The following is a 13,759-nucleotide window of genomic DNA, read 5'->3' as shown; positions in this document are numbered from 1 at the left end:
CAGGCTTTGAGCACAGATGTACTCAGCTAACACAGCATATTCTGTTTTTCTAATCCTTTAATACAACCATCCTCTGACTTTTCCACATTCATTTCAACAGACTGGCTCTTCCATCCAGCTCCTTCCTTATTTGACATCAGCTTAAGAACAAAAAAGATTGGGTAATCTTCCTGATCACTTTAGTAGAGTCCAACTCCTATTCTTCAGCAGCAATGCTCATAGGTTTGACAAAATTTTATCATCTTTCTAATCTAAAAACAAAAAGCCTTTTTTTTCAAATTTCACCAATATATCAAAGAAAACAGCTGATGTACATGAGAATTCCTGGGCATATACAACTGGAGTACATTTAAAGTAAATTTTCTAAGAAGTGACAAGAGGACATCTAGCAAGCCCCATGGCCAGTTTTAAGTTCTTGCTCCAAAGATTTAAGGATTTATTAAAGAGTTCTTTTACCTGACCTTTTTTTGGAAAACAAACAAACAAACAAATTAAAAGCCACAAAAAACAAACAATCCTGAGCCACTTCTCCTAGATTAAATAAACATGAATTTGGTTTACATGGAAACATGTAAACCAAATGATTAAGCCAGTCAAATGATAGCTCCTAAATGAGCTAAATGATTAAGCCAGTCAAATGATAGCTCCTAATTAGTGGAGCAATCAATATGGTGAAGTCCATTACTTTATCACTAATGAAGACTGAAATAAACTTTCCAAGTGATAGAGAACTTTACTGTATGGTTGGAACTGAACAGGAAAAAGATAAATTAAAATATATTTGTACTTGATAAAAATATCATACTGCTCCTGCATATTTTAGTGACATAAATGGTCTAAAAAATAAAAATAAATATTTCTGCAGGTAAATGTGAGAAAGCAAACGTAAGGAAATATACAAAAGGTATGAAATAAGGAATCCTGCAGTGAAAATGTAGCAAACCAGTCTTTTACAGCTGGGAAATGAAACAGAATGTACCTCTCTGAGGCTGAATGGAGCCACTAAAATAGGAGGCAAGACAAAGGCTTTAACTGAAGGTGACTCAGACCACTTAATTGCTCATTTTTGCAGAATTGAATTAATGCATAAGTTTTAATGGTGACTGTCAGTGTCCTGTGGCCCTTTAGAGGAATTTTTTACTTTGTTAGTGTAGTACTAAAACATTGCTTATGCTTAGTTACCTACATGAATGTTTGTCATTAACTGTCAGCATAAGGATTTTACACAACTGTCCAGAATGGAGCAGTTTTACTCGAGATCTTCCTTCAGGTACAAAAAATATGGGGAAAATGTGCTTTTATGAATTTCAAACATATTGTTACTGTAGCCATATACAGCATATGTTCTTTTAGTCTCTTTTTTTTTCCCCCCCAAAAAAGAAGGTAGACTACTTGTTTTATTTCTAGATTTGTCAGTCTTCCTGAATTAGCCCAAAAGACTCCTCTGCAAGCTCTTATCAAGGGATTTTAGTTATTTCTTACGAGGCGACTGCAACACAAGTTGATTGGAATTTCTGTACTAACAGAAAGGTTAAATATTTTGAACTGGAGCTCAAAGTCAGACTTGCCACTGACTGAATACCTTCCTAAGCTACTACTGAGCTCACACCATCCTTTCTTTTACTGTACTGTTTCTTTGAAATACTAGAGGATGCAGACTTTCCTGCTAAAGCACACACAACTTAAACCATTTAAAAACCCCTCTGCACAGCTTTTCAAAAGGCATGGGAGACAAAATCCCTTAATAATAGAATATTTATAGGGAGGGAAAAAAAATCAGGAATCAGAAGCCAATTTCATTTACAGGCTCTGTTATAACTTCTAAAATGTCTACAATAGGGCAAAACACCAGAGCTCTGCAAGAAATGCAGCACGAAGAAATAAAGACAGCAGACAGTGAAAGAACAGAGACTGTAATGTATAGTCAAGGTGCCAGGCTAGCTTTAAATAAGTTCACTCAGGTCCCAGAAGTAATATAGCCATGACAGCAGGGAGCTCAATTTGGAAAAGCTGTCTGAATGCTGTAAAGAGCTGAACCTAAGTTAACATTTTGACCTCTCCATGTAGCGAGCACTTTCAAGGACAGAGAAATTTCAATTTTTAAAAAATGCTTAAAGGGATGGAAAATAAACCAGGTAGGCAGTAATCATTGTCCTCTTCCAGCTGTTCCATGCACTTCAGTTCAAATGCTGAACTGTCTGTATATTTTGAAAGTTTTTAATTAAATTCACACAGCAGTTGTGATCTGTATGTCAGATTGCCAGGATTAATTTATGAGGCCAACCCAAATTACCTTCTTCATCCCAAGTCCTAAAACAAAGTTATTGCCTAACAAGCTTTTACTACTGCAATGGCTTCAACTTAAAACCAGAAGCCCTCCATGAGTGTTAATTCAGAAACAGGCCACCAAAGAGCTGAAATTTAAAAACAGATATTACCTTCCTTGTGCAAGGTGGCTGAAGTAAACATGACATCTGCAGGAAAGCAAATCACAGCCATTTTGGACTGTTAATTGAAAACAAAACTAAAAATTGAAGGCTAGAATTCTAACACGTTTAAACTCCAATTCTGAATCAGCACAATGCCTAGACTTCCTGATTTCAGAGGCAGATAAAATCCAGGGAATCAGCTCCCATTCTTCATGAGCAAAAATGTGCTTAAGAGAGGTGGCAAAAAGAGATGATGGAAACACATGAACAGAAGTGGTCATGGGCACCACATCCTTCAAAAACATGATGCTTCCTTATGTGTTACAGGTCAAACAAGCAAAGAGGTCTAAGCGTGCATCAAATTTCAAAAGTTAACCTGTACCAGACATTTTAAGTAACATACTCTCAAAGACAACACACTCCCATATTAGATCTCTTCAAAAAGCACAAGTGATCTGCTCTGTGCTAGGTCAGTGCCATGACCTTTAATGATTCTTGGAGAATATATAACAAAGCATATTTTCTGAAGCACTATTACACATGAACAAAATGTTTACATGTTCATCTCTATTTGGAAGTGCCAGATGGACGTAAAGAGAACTGGAAATTGGTTAATCTTACTGTGACTACTGCATGTGAATGTAAACCTGAAGGGCACTGCTGATCCATTTTGCAAAGACAGAGAAAAGAAGAAAAAAAAAGCCCACAAGCATCCTTTTGTTGCTTACCATAAACTGCCTTTTTATTTTCATATATTAGAAGTGTGACCTTGGTGGTCACATGTGTGTCAAAATGAAGTAGGCTTAAAAGCTCAGTCATTTATGATCTGATTTAAAAACCAAGTTCTAAATAAAATAATTAAATTTTACCTTTAGGGTAATACTGGGGAGACAATTAAAAAAAAAAAAAACCAAACAAACCAACAAAAAAAAGCAAAACAAAACAAAAAAACCCACAAAACCAAACACAAATTAAAAACCCACCCAAAATGTAATTAAAGCAATATCTAAACATGGGAACTTAACAGCAAATGGCTAACCAGATGTGCTCCCCAGAACTTTTCAGGGTTCTTTTATCTTTGTGGTAGCCTGTAACAAGGCCTTGAGCAAAACACGTTTGTAAAGGATAGGTGTGTCTTTGTTTTCATGCAGCAGAGGAAAGGGGACTGGCTGGCTTAGTAGCAGCTATTACACAGAACTTATACAATAATATTCTAATACACAGGATATTTGTCATGTAATTTTAACCATTTGTATACAATAATTAATGTAGGAAATATGTTTAATTTGTATTAAAAATAGAAAGTCACTGAAACACCCAGCACCTACAGCCTAACACTGCTAAATTTATCAAATATAATGTATTGACTCCTCTGAATATGGCCATATACAAGTTTTCTCCTGGGTCAGAAATAATATGTGGCAATTATTCAACCTTTACTTTTAGAGAAAAGTAATGGATTTTCATGAACATTTATAAAATGCATTAAAAATGGTTGGAATACAGAAGATGCAGCAGTAGTTAGTTGCACAATGCTGTACTGATAATAACATCACAGTATAAACACTTAGAATAAATTTATTGTCAATCTAACTCAACAGTTAAGATGAGAAATAAGCTTAAAATCAGACTTGTTTCTTTCACCAACATCACTTCAATTTAAAATTCAGATTAGTCAAAAGGGAGTAATTTCCTGTTTCATTTATGCAAAAATAAGGTGGCAGACTGACAAAAGGATATTTTCTCTGCATATGCAGATACAGGTGCATATAAATCACCCTTTGTCAGGGCAGGAATTCTGCAAATATGTTCGACACTTATTAAAATACTGAATAAAGCATCTCTAGACACTCCACTGCACTGAAAATAAATTAGCAAGTGCAGATATGCCTACTGTAACCCCTTGAGTAGTCATAAGCAAAAACACCCTTGTAAATTGTTTCATTCTTTTACTGATATGACTGAAATTAGTTTTATAATTGATGTTAAAGACATGAAATTGCTTTGAAGCATTAACAGATTGATCATCTAAATAAATATTAGAGTCAAGAGAGACTATGTCATTTTGTGCTCTACTTTTCTAACTGAAAATTATTCTCAGGCTAATTGAAAAATTATGTAAAGAAACATTCATTCTTGTTAATTTTAAGATGGGTAGAACAACTTGTTGGGAAAATTCTATTTATATCATCTCCAAACACAGACAGAGCATTTATGCCAGTTTCTCCATTAACCATATGAAACACAATCTTTGCAGAAGAACTTAAGCAAATGGATCATTCTTAAATTCTAGTGTGCAAATGCCTGCTGAGTAACCCTGTTATCAAATTGGGAGAGTCAAAGACCTAACTAGGAAAGCTTTGCAACCTAAGTTTATGATGCATATAAATATGCATTATAAGGGTATGCAAAAACTGATTATACCATTTTCACAACTGCCATATTTTTGTCTCCAAGAGGCTAAGAGCTTCAAGCAAAACTATTCATGGTACACAGAATGAGTATTTACCAAAAAATTTACTAATAAAAACTTCAGATTCTGGTCTACACATTTACAAAATCTTCAGCTTTGGCCAGCTAAGTCCCTACAGAAAAACTGATTACGTCCTCATTATATTTACTCAAACTTTTTTATATCCCCATGATTGTGATTAAAATTTTTTCTTCTCATTTATCTTAAAATTTTATTTGGTGGGCAGCCTTCCCAAATCCTGATTTTGAGATCAGTTTTGGTGAATGCTGTGTCAGAGCATCCAAAACAAGTAGAATATCAATATATTTTGAGGCAAATGACAGGCATCAGCTTCTCAAGGAAAAAAATAAAAAGGATGAAATGCCTCTGAAATTACATCCTTGAAAATTAAGAGAAAAAGACAAAACAAACTCCTTCTTATACACACAGAAACAGCTTATAAAGGCACCTACCTACAGGCACAATGACAGCAGCTGTAGCATCTCACCTCTATCAGTCATAATCTAGAACAGTGCCACTTTCTATTAACCAAGCAATAGAGGAACTAAAATTACTTCTCCTGGTCTACGCAAGTCACTCCGGTTGCTCCAGTGCATTTTGATGACTTAATTAGGAAGATGGTGCAGCACATGTGGTTTTCCAGCCAGGTTCATCACAAAGGCCACATCATCAAAGCACAAGAGTTGTGTCTTCTACAGCTAGATTAAAAATAGGGATTTCTTCATTAAGTGTCTTGCAGCTGACTGTGCCTCTTGATTTGTCTCCATCTATTCAGACAATTAAATAAAGCGTCATGCTTTATTTATTTCTTTTTAAAGGCTAATAAAGAAGCTGTGAATTGAAGTACAGCTGGCAATCTTTTTATTTATTAAGACCTCAGTGTACACAGTGAAAATCTCTGGAAGGCAAGGCACGTGCTGGGATTCTTTCCCCCCCCTTTTTAATATATGTCCTCTTTGCAGGCACAACATTTCACCTCCTAATAGGAATTAGAAACCTTTGTCATCCTCTCCAGCAGCAAGAAGACTCAGAAAATAAATAATCACAAAAAGCCCAAAACAATTTAAAAAGATAAAACTAAACCCTCTATGCAACAGGGAAAACCTAAGGCCACACAAAAACAGTCCATCTGAGTACTTTGAAAAAGATAGATAAATGACAAAACTGCAAAAATTAGCTAGCATATAATTAAGTCAGAGTATATAAAATTTGGTCAGAATACTCTAAATTAATTAAAAAATAGCTATTTCCTTTTACTTTATCAGCAGGCATGGATGACTAAAGAAATTACATGATTGTTATGTAGGTACATTAACTGAAAATATTATACAAGATATACTACATGCTTTTCATTTCCTGATAACAAGAAATTATTATCTCTTGTGTTATTAAGTAAATCTCATTTGTATAGCCATAATGGAAATTATGCATGGTAATGTCATACCATGGAAACATCATAATATTTCTTGATAACAAATATATTGGATCACAACATAATGGGATCTAGCATTAGTCCACCAATATTAGGAAATTTTAAAAATATTCTACAAGGAAGGATGACATACTGCTCTGCACTTCAAAGAAAACTGAATGTTCCATGAGGCAAGATGGCTTTTCAGTCTTAAGAGTTGCTAACTGATAATTGCATGGCATTATGCATATTTACAAAGGCATATGCACATGCACACAAAAAAAGCAGTGGTGAAATGAGATGATCTCAGGTGCTAGGTCTTTTTTTCTGCAAGAGATTTAAGTATGGCTTATGCATTTTACAAGGATAAGAGAGAAGCAAGAGGTAGATGTGAATGCAAACATGGTCTTTACCACAGCAGAGATTCCAGTTTTTCTTAATTTCTTAACTCTCTTTTTATTTACTCAGCCTAAATAAAAACCCTTCCTTTGGAGGCTCTAGCCAAAATGTGAGGGGGTGTTTGATCTGGGTTTTGGTTTACCTTTCCAGTTCGGAACTGGCAACAGTATTCCGTCTGTTTCAAGTTAAATGGATGTGCATGATAGAAGCACATCTTTCTATATGTTCCTTGACCCCAGCAAGGCCTAAACTGTCTTTCTATTCTCCCTTAACGTGACCTTGACTTCCACAACCTACAAACTTGGTGGCACTTACAAGTGGAAGCAATACATTAAATCATCACCCTGGCTACACATCACTTACAGATGCATTTGTCACTGTTATATTAAATTAGGATCACAAAAATGTAATTTATGGCCAAGAGTGACACTTCATAAAACCTGTGAAAACAAAATTACCAGAGAATGTGAACCAAAACACAGTATTTCTTTCCACTCCAATCTGTCAACAAAACAGCCCCTCCTTGATTATCCTCTCCGCAGTAGAAGTTATGTGATAGGAAGTAAAGAGCACATCAAGATGAATCTGGGAGCCTGGTTGGTGAGCTGGATTTGAGCTGGCATTGTGCTCTTGACCTAGGGAAGGCTACCAACATAGTGGGATGCTTCAGTGAGAGCACAGCCAGCAGGGCAAGGGGCAATGGACTCCTTCCTGTTCTTGTTTCATGAGTGCACACGGAAGGAAAAGAAAAGAAAGAGTGCATCCAGTGCAGACTAAATGATTTCCATGTGCCTTCCAACCTAATGACTTCCCTGATCCCATGAGTGCTCCCACATGAGCTACTCATATCTACATATATGTATTAAATAAAAATAGAGATAAATGTTATCTTCACTTGAGCTCAGATTCAAGGACAGAAATAGAAATTGCATGGAATTTGAGGACTTATTTTTAAAATTCTGAGTCTCTTAAATTGTATCCTTCCATCTTCGGAGTCAACATTACTCTGAGATTTATAGCTCAGATAAAGCTGCACCTTCTCAGGTACAGTTTTTGTTTGGATTGTTTTCGCTTCTGTCCTTTCTTTATTTTCCCTGTGACCTAAAAATCAAGCTTTGTAAGGCTTACTGGCTCATCTTGCAACAGTTACCAACATCACTTGACTTTCAAATACTATAAATTTATAACAAGAAACCAAGAAGCCCTGCCATTGTTTTTTTACTGTGAGCTTTGCTGTTGGATCACTTGCTCAGAAAAGGTGAAAACTATCCTGAAGTACCTCCTAACTGAAGGAATTTAAATTCATATCCACCACTCTCTTCAAGAAGTGCCAAGATCACCTAATTTTCTTAGCTCAATGAGGCTTCACTCTTCCTTTGCATCTTCATGATCAGAGGCTTAGACGAAATTTAATTCTCTTTGACTCTCAGCCTATGCCAAAACACATCATGGGTTGGTTGAGTTTGGCTGAACATTCCCTTTTTTAGACATTATTCTCAGAAAAGACCTGTATAACCACAAAACTTGCTCAATTCTTCATCTGATCTATTCAGTGCCTTGTTCAGTCATGAACACATTTATTTTGAATATTTGACTGAAAATCCATTCAGGCACTCAAAGGCACAGAAAAATGCCTGAATGCTCGTTACCAGACCCTCGTTTTCTTCATAAAGCAGCAAATTAAGATCTTCCAGTGCTAGAAAACTTTTATTCAATACACCTTCACAGCTTGCAGATAAATTGGAATAATTTCTTGTGTAAAATGTATCAATCAATCAGACATATAAATCCTAAGTATCGTATTCTGAGAACAAGTTCACTAATCTTCCAGGTCAAAAATACAAATCTTGTGCTCTCTACCCAGATGACAAAATTTTGAGTACTAAAAAGTTAACAGTGATTTAAAAAGAAAAAATTGACACCAAACAATTTAGTTATGTTACTTATGTTACTGAATCATGATTGACTTGACAAAGCTCTAATGAAAGAGTATTCAAATTCCCAAACAATTGCCTCTTTTTAATTGCCTCTAAAATGCTATACTAATCAATCTGAATTTATGGGAGTTTCTTTATGATCAACTGTTTCCTGTTGCAAACAGACAAATAAGGTAGGAGAGTGAATTTATTTCCTGTAGAGTTTCAGTAATAAGCCAGGAAGTATTAAGGAAAAGGAAATTTAAATATTACTTTCTGCCCCAGGAAAAGCCAAATCCTGAACTGATCCTCCTCAGTAAGCTTCTGTGGCTGCCAAAGAGAGTTGTTTATTTTATGGTTTTTTTTACACTTACACCCATGAATAATTTCTCAAATTTATATTTCATTATGTATATTTTATATATCTATGTTATACATCTGCATTTCTTAAAGAAAGCTTATTTTCTGGAGAAACAATGAACAGTAATTATAAACCATAGAGATCCAGAAGCTCCTCTCAAAAGTTTCTAAAAAATCTGGGTTCAAAAGAGGTACTTTCCTTATCTTCTTCTCTGTAAGACCTATAGAGAATTCTGGTGCAAAAATATATTATAATCTATCCGAAGCATTCAAAATTTTTTGTTTGGTTTTCAGCATTGCTGACAAATTTGTCATGTTTTTACAGGCTTTCTTTGTGCAGGTATCTCTGTGAAGCTCAAGGATTGTCAACAAACAATGCAAGTGTCATCTGCTCCAGTTCAGACGGAGAGACTTTCCAGAACAGTCACTCTTAAAGAACCAGGTTCCATGCTCAGCCAAATTCAGCAGCAATTCTCCTCTTGTCTCCATTAGCAGTCCAAAAATTTCTAAGTTTGCAGTTATTGATGTCAAAAAAACAAAAACTAGTTTAAATTATTAACATATTTTGCTGTAAGTCATGTACAGTTTTGTTTTCTTGTTTTTTGGCTTTTTTGACAATCTAGTAACTGGTAACTTTAAAACACTTTAAAGACTTAACTGAAAACACAGAGCTCAACATATGCATCTAAATATAATATGGCATTAGTTAATGCCACGTTTTCTTAGATCAGTGCACTTTAAAATCAGCTATCAAGTTTTCCAGCTTTAAAATATGCAGAGCAACTGGCAAGGAAAAAAAAAAAATCACATCTTTCCCAGATAATGTTCAATCCCTGATTAAATAAAGATGTGCCAAGGCAGAGATACTTTATGCCTCAGGAGACAGCCATAGTGGAATTGTGAGTGTATTTTTTATGTGAATTAGAGGTAAGATGTAATGACATGAGATGAAAGGCTCAGCCATGATTTTAATAAAGAGGGGAGACAGTGCTTCCCTGTGGACTCCATATGCAAAAGAGTGAGACTCAACAAGAATATATGAAAAGGTTCAACAAAAACTACAACAAATGCTTCAAAGTTATAAGGCCACTATTAAAATTCATCACATTTTACTGAAGCTGAGTATTCCAGATCTGAGGGTAAGCTCTAACACATTTCTGATAAATTTCATTTCATATGGAAAGCTACATCATCAGTAAGGCTGGAATATTTTCAATTTTTAGATAAGACAGAATTTTGTGTTTTGAAACCATAACATTTAATTTTTTTAAGGTTTCTAAAAACATGATCTAAAAATAATTCCATGCAATTTGTTATTTTAAGATCATGGTTTTAATTGTAATAAAATATCACAATTTAGTAGTAGTACTATGATAACAGACATTTCAGCTGCTTAGTGCTTTTAGCAATCCTCAGGAAAACTATTACCTATTGCTCTATTGATTTTTTTAATTTTTTTTTTATGGCTGCAACAGAATTCTAAAGAACCATTATTTAATTTTCTTTCATTAAATATAGGAAATAGTTTGAGATTTTTCACAGTTCTCTCTCTTTCTGTACATTGAAAAAAAAATTAAAAGAGACATGCCTTTGTAAGGAATAGACATGAAAAGAGCAAAATGAATGGGATGAACTGCTTAAAGGAAAAAAAAATAATCCTGCTTTATTTGATCTTTTGTGATAATCACACTCCTGGCACCCTGCCAGCAAGGCTCAGCATGCTGATGTCTGGCCAAGTACAGTAATCTCTTGGTTCAAGTCTGAGGTCTGTGATGAAAATTACAAAGCAGGGGCAAAAATCAAAATGCCACCTGTGATTTTATTCTGAAACTAATTTGATGGAAAAAGTAATGCAATGAAAACAGTCTTTCTAGTAAAGACTATGAAACTATGACTAAATTGAAACCAATGCAAGCGGATGGAGGTAGCTATCAAGCAAATACATTTGGATCTGCAGGCATTCCTTTTAAAACGAGCAGGAGATGTCTTTGTGACAGGTAAATTGCTTTGAGATTATGTTTGAAGTCCGAGGTCAAACTTTTAAAATGATAATTTTAACTTACATCTTCCTTTATTCTGGAATCTTTCTGCATTTGAAACCAACAAAACCAGGGAAAAAAAGCCAATAATTTATTTCCTTATTTTTCGTGAACCACCATATAATACAGGCCAAAAAGCAAATCCCTGAGGAAATATTTTTCCTTTCTCTTTACATTCAGAAGTCTGTATTTGAGCTAGTTGCTCAAAGATATAAGGAACAGAATTGCATAGCCCCAAAATTATGTATTAACAATGTATTCAAATTAGAAATTAAGCCAGTAAAGTCTTCTAAAATATTATTCAGATTGGAAGAAGAAAAAGCAACCAGTAAAACCCAGCATGTCACTTTTTTTTTTTCTATATAGTTGTATTTTCCTGAAAGGTTGTACATCATTAGCAGAACTGATCAAAGTTTGTTTAGATTTTTCTTGACAAATATTGAAAATTATTCAGAATTACTTGGAAGCTGCTTTTAGATATTTATTCTTAAACAAAAACCCAATACAACATTTTGTTTCCTTTGTATTACTAGAACATAAATTTACTATTTGCTAAAGTGATACAGGTTCCCTATTTCACCACCACCTTCTTTATAAATTTGTACAGTATCTTGCTATTTTTATACACACTAGTCCTCTCTGAACTGGTAAGAATTACCATATGCAAGCACCAGGACAATCCCCGATCTCTGGGCCTCATGGAAACATTGCATTTCAGCATTCCCCAGCTGCTATTTTGCTTTTCTTCAGGAAGGTTCTCTATAGATTCCCAATTCTCTTTGATATTCAAGTCTGTTTCTGCACTTTATATCTTCCCCCCACCAACTGTGCTAATCAAAGGAATGCTTTAATAGCACCTTAACCTTCTCATATTTTCATGCCACTCTTTTTCTATATTTTCTTTTGCAGTCAAAAAAACCCAAACATTGCAGCACAGACAATACAATTAAATTGCCAAATTCTGTGTGCTATGCATGTAGATAGGCTCCCAACTTTCTTAACTCCACACATACACACATTTTATACCCAGAGACAACTTTAGGTATATTCATGCACTTACTCACATGGACAGCAAAAAACCCACGAACATTTATCCTTAAATAAAAGGTACCTACCTGGAATGAGCTGGCCCAGTAACTGATGGCATCTGGAAAGGCTGAATACAGCTACTACAGCCAGAAAAGGATAATGTTTCCATTTCATGATGTGTCCCTCCTTGCATTACACCAGCTCAGCAGCACTAACAGTAAAGGTCACCTGAAATACACCATGGAAATAAGAACAGAAGAATTAATGACAAATTGAGGTACTAATAAATATTTTTGTCCAGAGTAACTCTATGAAGAACGCTGGTTTCAATACAGCTTTAGTTATTAAAACAATGTTAAATTATCTAAGAGTTGGGCAGTTGAAAACCACAACCAGAATATTAGCTATGCTTGCAGAGCAGACAACCCCAAACCAGAAGTCTTAAAGGGATCCCCATAGCGCACATATGTGCTTTTAAGTGCTGCATGTTGTTTGGTTAAGTTATTAAAGAAATTGCTCACTTCAGCAGGATAATTAAGTACATGTTTAATCCATCTCAGTGCTGGAAATACTTAAACCCTTGCATAAGTTGGAATCAGTGTCAAGGCTGTTCAACTTACTGTGAAAGCGGGGTTAAAACTTCACTTTAGTCTTCTGATGAAATTATGTTTTGCTAAAGGAGGATTAGGGATAATTTTACCCAGTAATAACTTGAACAGTTAAGACAATTTTCTGGTGAGTTTCTATGTTCTTAAGGGCAGAAAACTCATCTGATTGACAGGAAAATAGAATCTTATGACTTATGACAATATTTTGAATAGAAAAAAAAATCTTTTTAATCAAAATATGACTTTCAGATGCATCATTCTGACCACCACATCTAAAAACTTAAATTAAAAAACATTCACAGCTCTGCTGGTGCTTACAAGCCATCTCTGCTCCTCCTACTCATTTGTTTACTCTTCACCTACATTAGTGCTTAGTATAGACTTGTCCAGAAGTCATGGAATTGTTGGGCTTGGAAGGGACCCCTGAAGTTCATCCAGTCCAATCTCCAGCCAAGGGAGGGTTATCTGGAGCAGGTTACACAGGAGTGCCTCCAGGTGGGATTGGAATGTCCCCAAAGGGGGAGATCCCATGGCCTCCCTGGGCCTCAGGCATGGTCTTCAGCCTGTTCCTAATGCCTTTCCTCCAAAACTTTCTAAAATATATAGGGTGTTTGTCAAATTATTTCAGTAGATTTCTAAAAGCAGTAAGATAATTAAATATACGCAATCTGAAATCTGATTGTTTCATTTTGGGTGATTTACTTTGGGGTAGGTTCTTTGAGTGTTTTAGTTTTTTTAAAGGGTCTTTCTCTGAATACAAACCCAAATACTCGTGAATGTAACATTCCATATATTCCATAGTGTCTAGGGTTCATGTCAAGATCTTGAGGGTGAAAAGACACACTGTTTTAAGTGTCTGTCAAGTGATGAGATGTGCCAAAGTGCCCAACCCTAACCAACAATTAGAGACCACCAAGCAACTGTAAATCCAATGTACGTTGACACATCAAAATCTACTCCAGCAATAAATAATTATGTTAGACCTTGATAACTTTACAACTACACTTCTTATTTCACTCTCCTTGTTGTTAATGTATACTCAGAGATGACCAGTTTGAATGATGAATCCTACATTATTTAAAAGCCAGCAGACAT

The 13,759-nt window shown here is 35.1% G+C and overlaps 1 protein-coding gene across 1 annotated transcript in view; it reads right to left on the bottom strand.

The window, feature by feature from the left end:
• Nucleotides 1-12,245, bottom strand: part of ROBO1 (roundabout guidance receptor 1) — a 595,330-nt gene extending 583,085 nt beyond the window's left edge. The window contains exon 1 of the mRNA XM_059872698.1: nt 12,143-12,245. Within this exon, the coding sequence (XP_059728681.1) occupies nt 12,143-12,230 (88 nt within the window). The 5' untranslated portion in view covers nt 12,231-12,245. The remainder of the gene's footprint in view (nt 1-12,142) is intronic.
• Nucleotides 12,246-13,759: the final 1,514 nt, after the last annotated feature.

The sequence above is a fragment of the Haemorhous mexicanus genome, chromosome 2 (assembly GCF_027477595.1).
Source record: "Haemorhous mexicanus isolate bHaeMex1 chromosome 2, bHaeMex1.pri, whole genome shotgun sequence".
In the NCBI taxonomy this organism is placed as follows: Eukaryota; Metazoa; Chordata; class Aves; order Passeriformes; family Fringillidae; genus Haemorhous; species Haemorhous mexicanus.
Note: the sequence above shows the minus strand (reverse complement) of the source record. Positions and strands in the feature narration are given on the sequence as shown.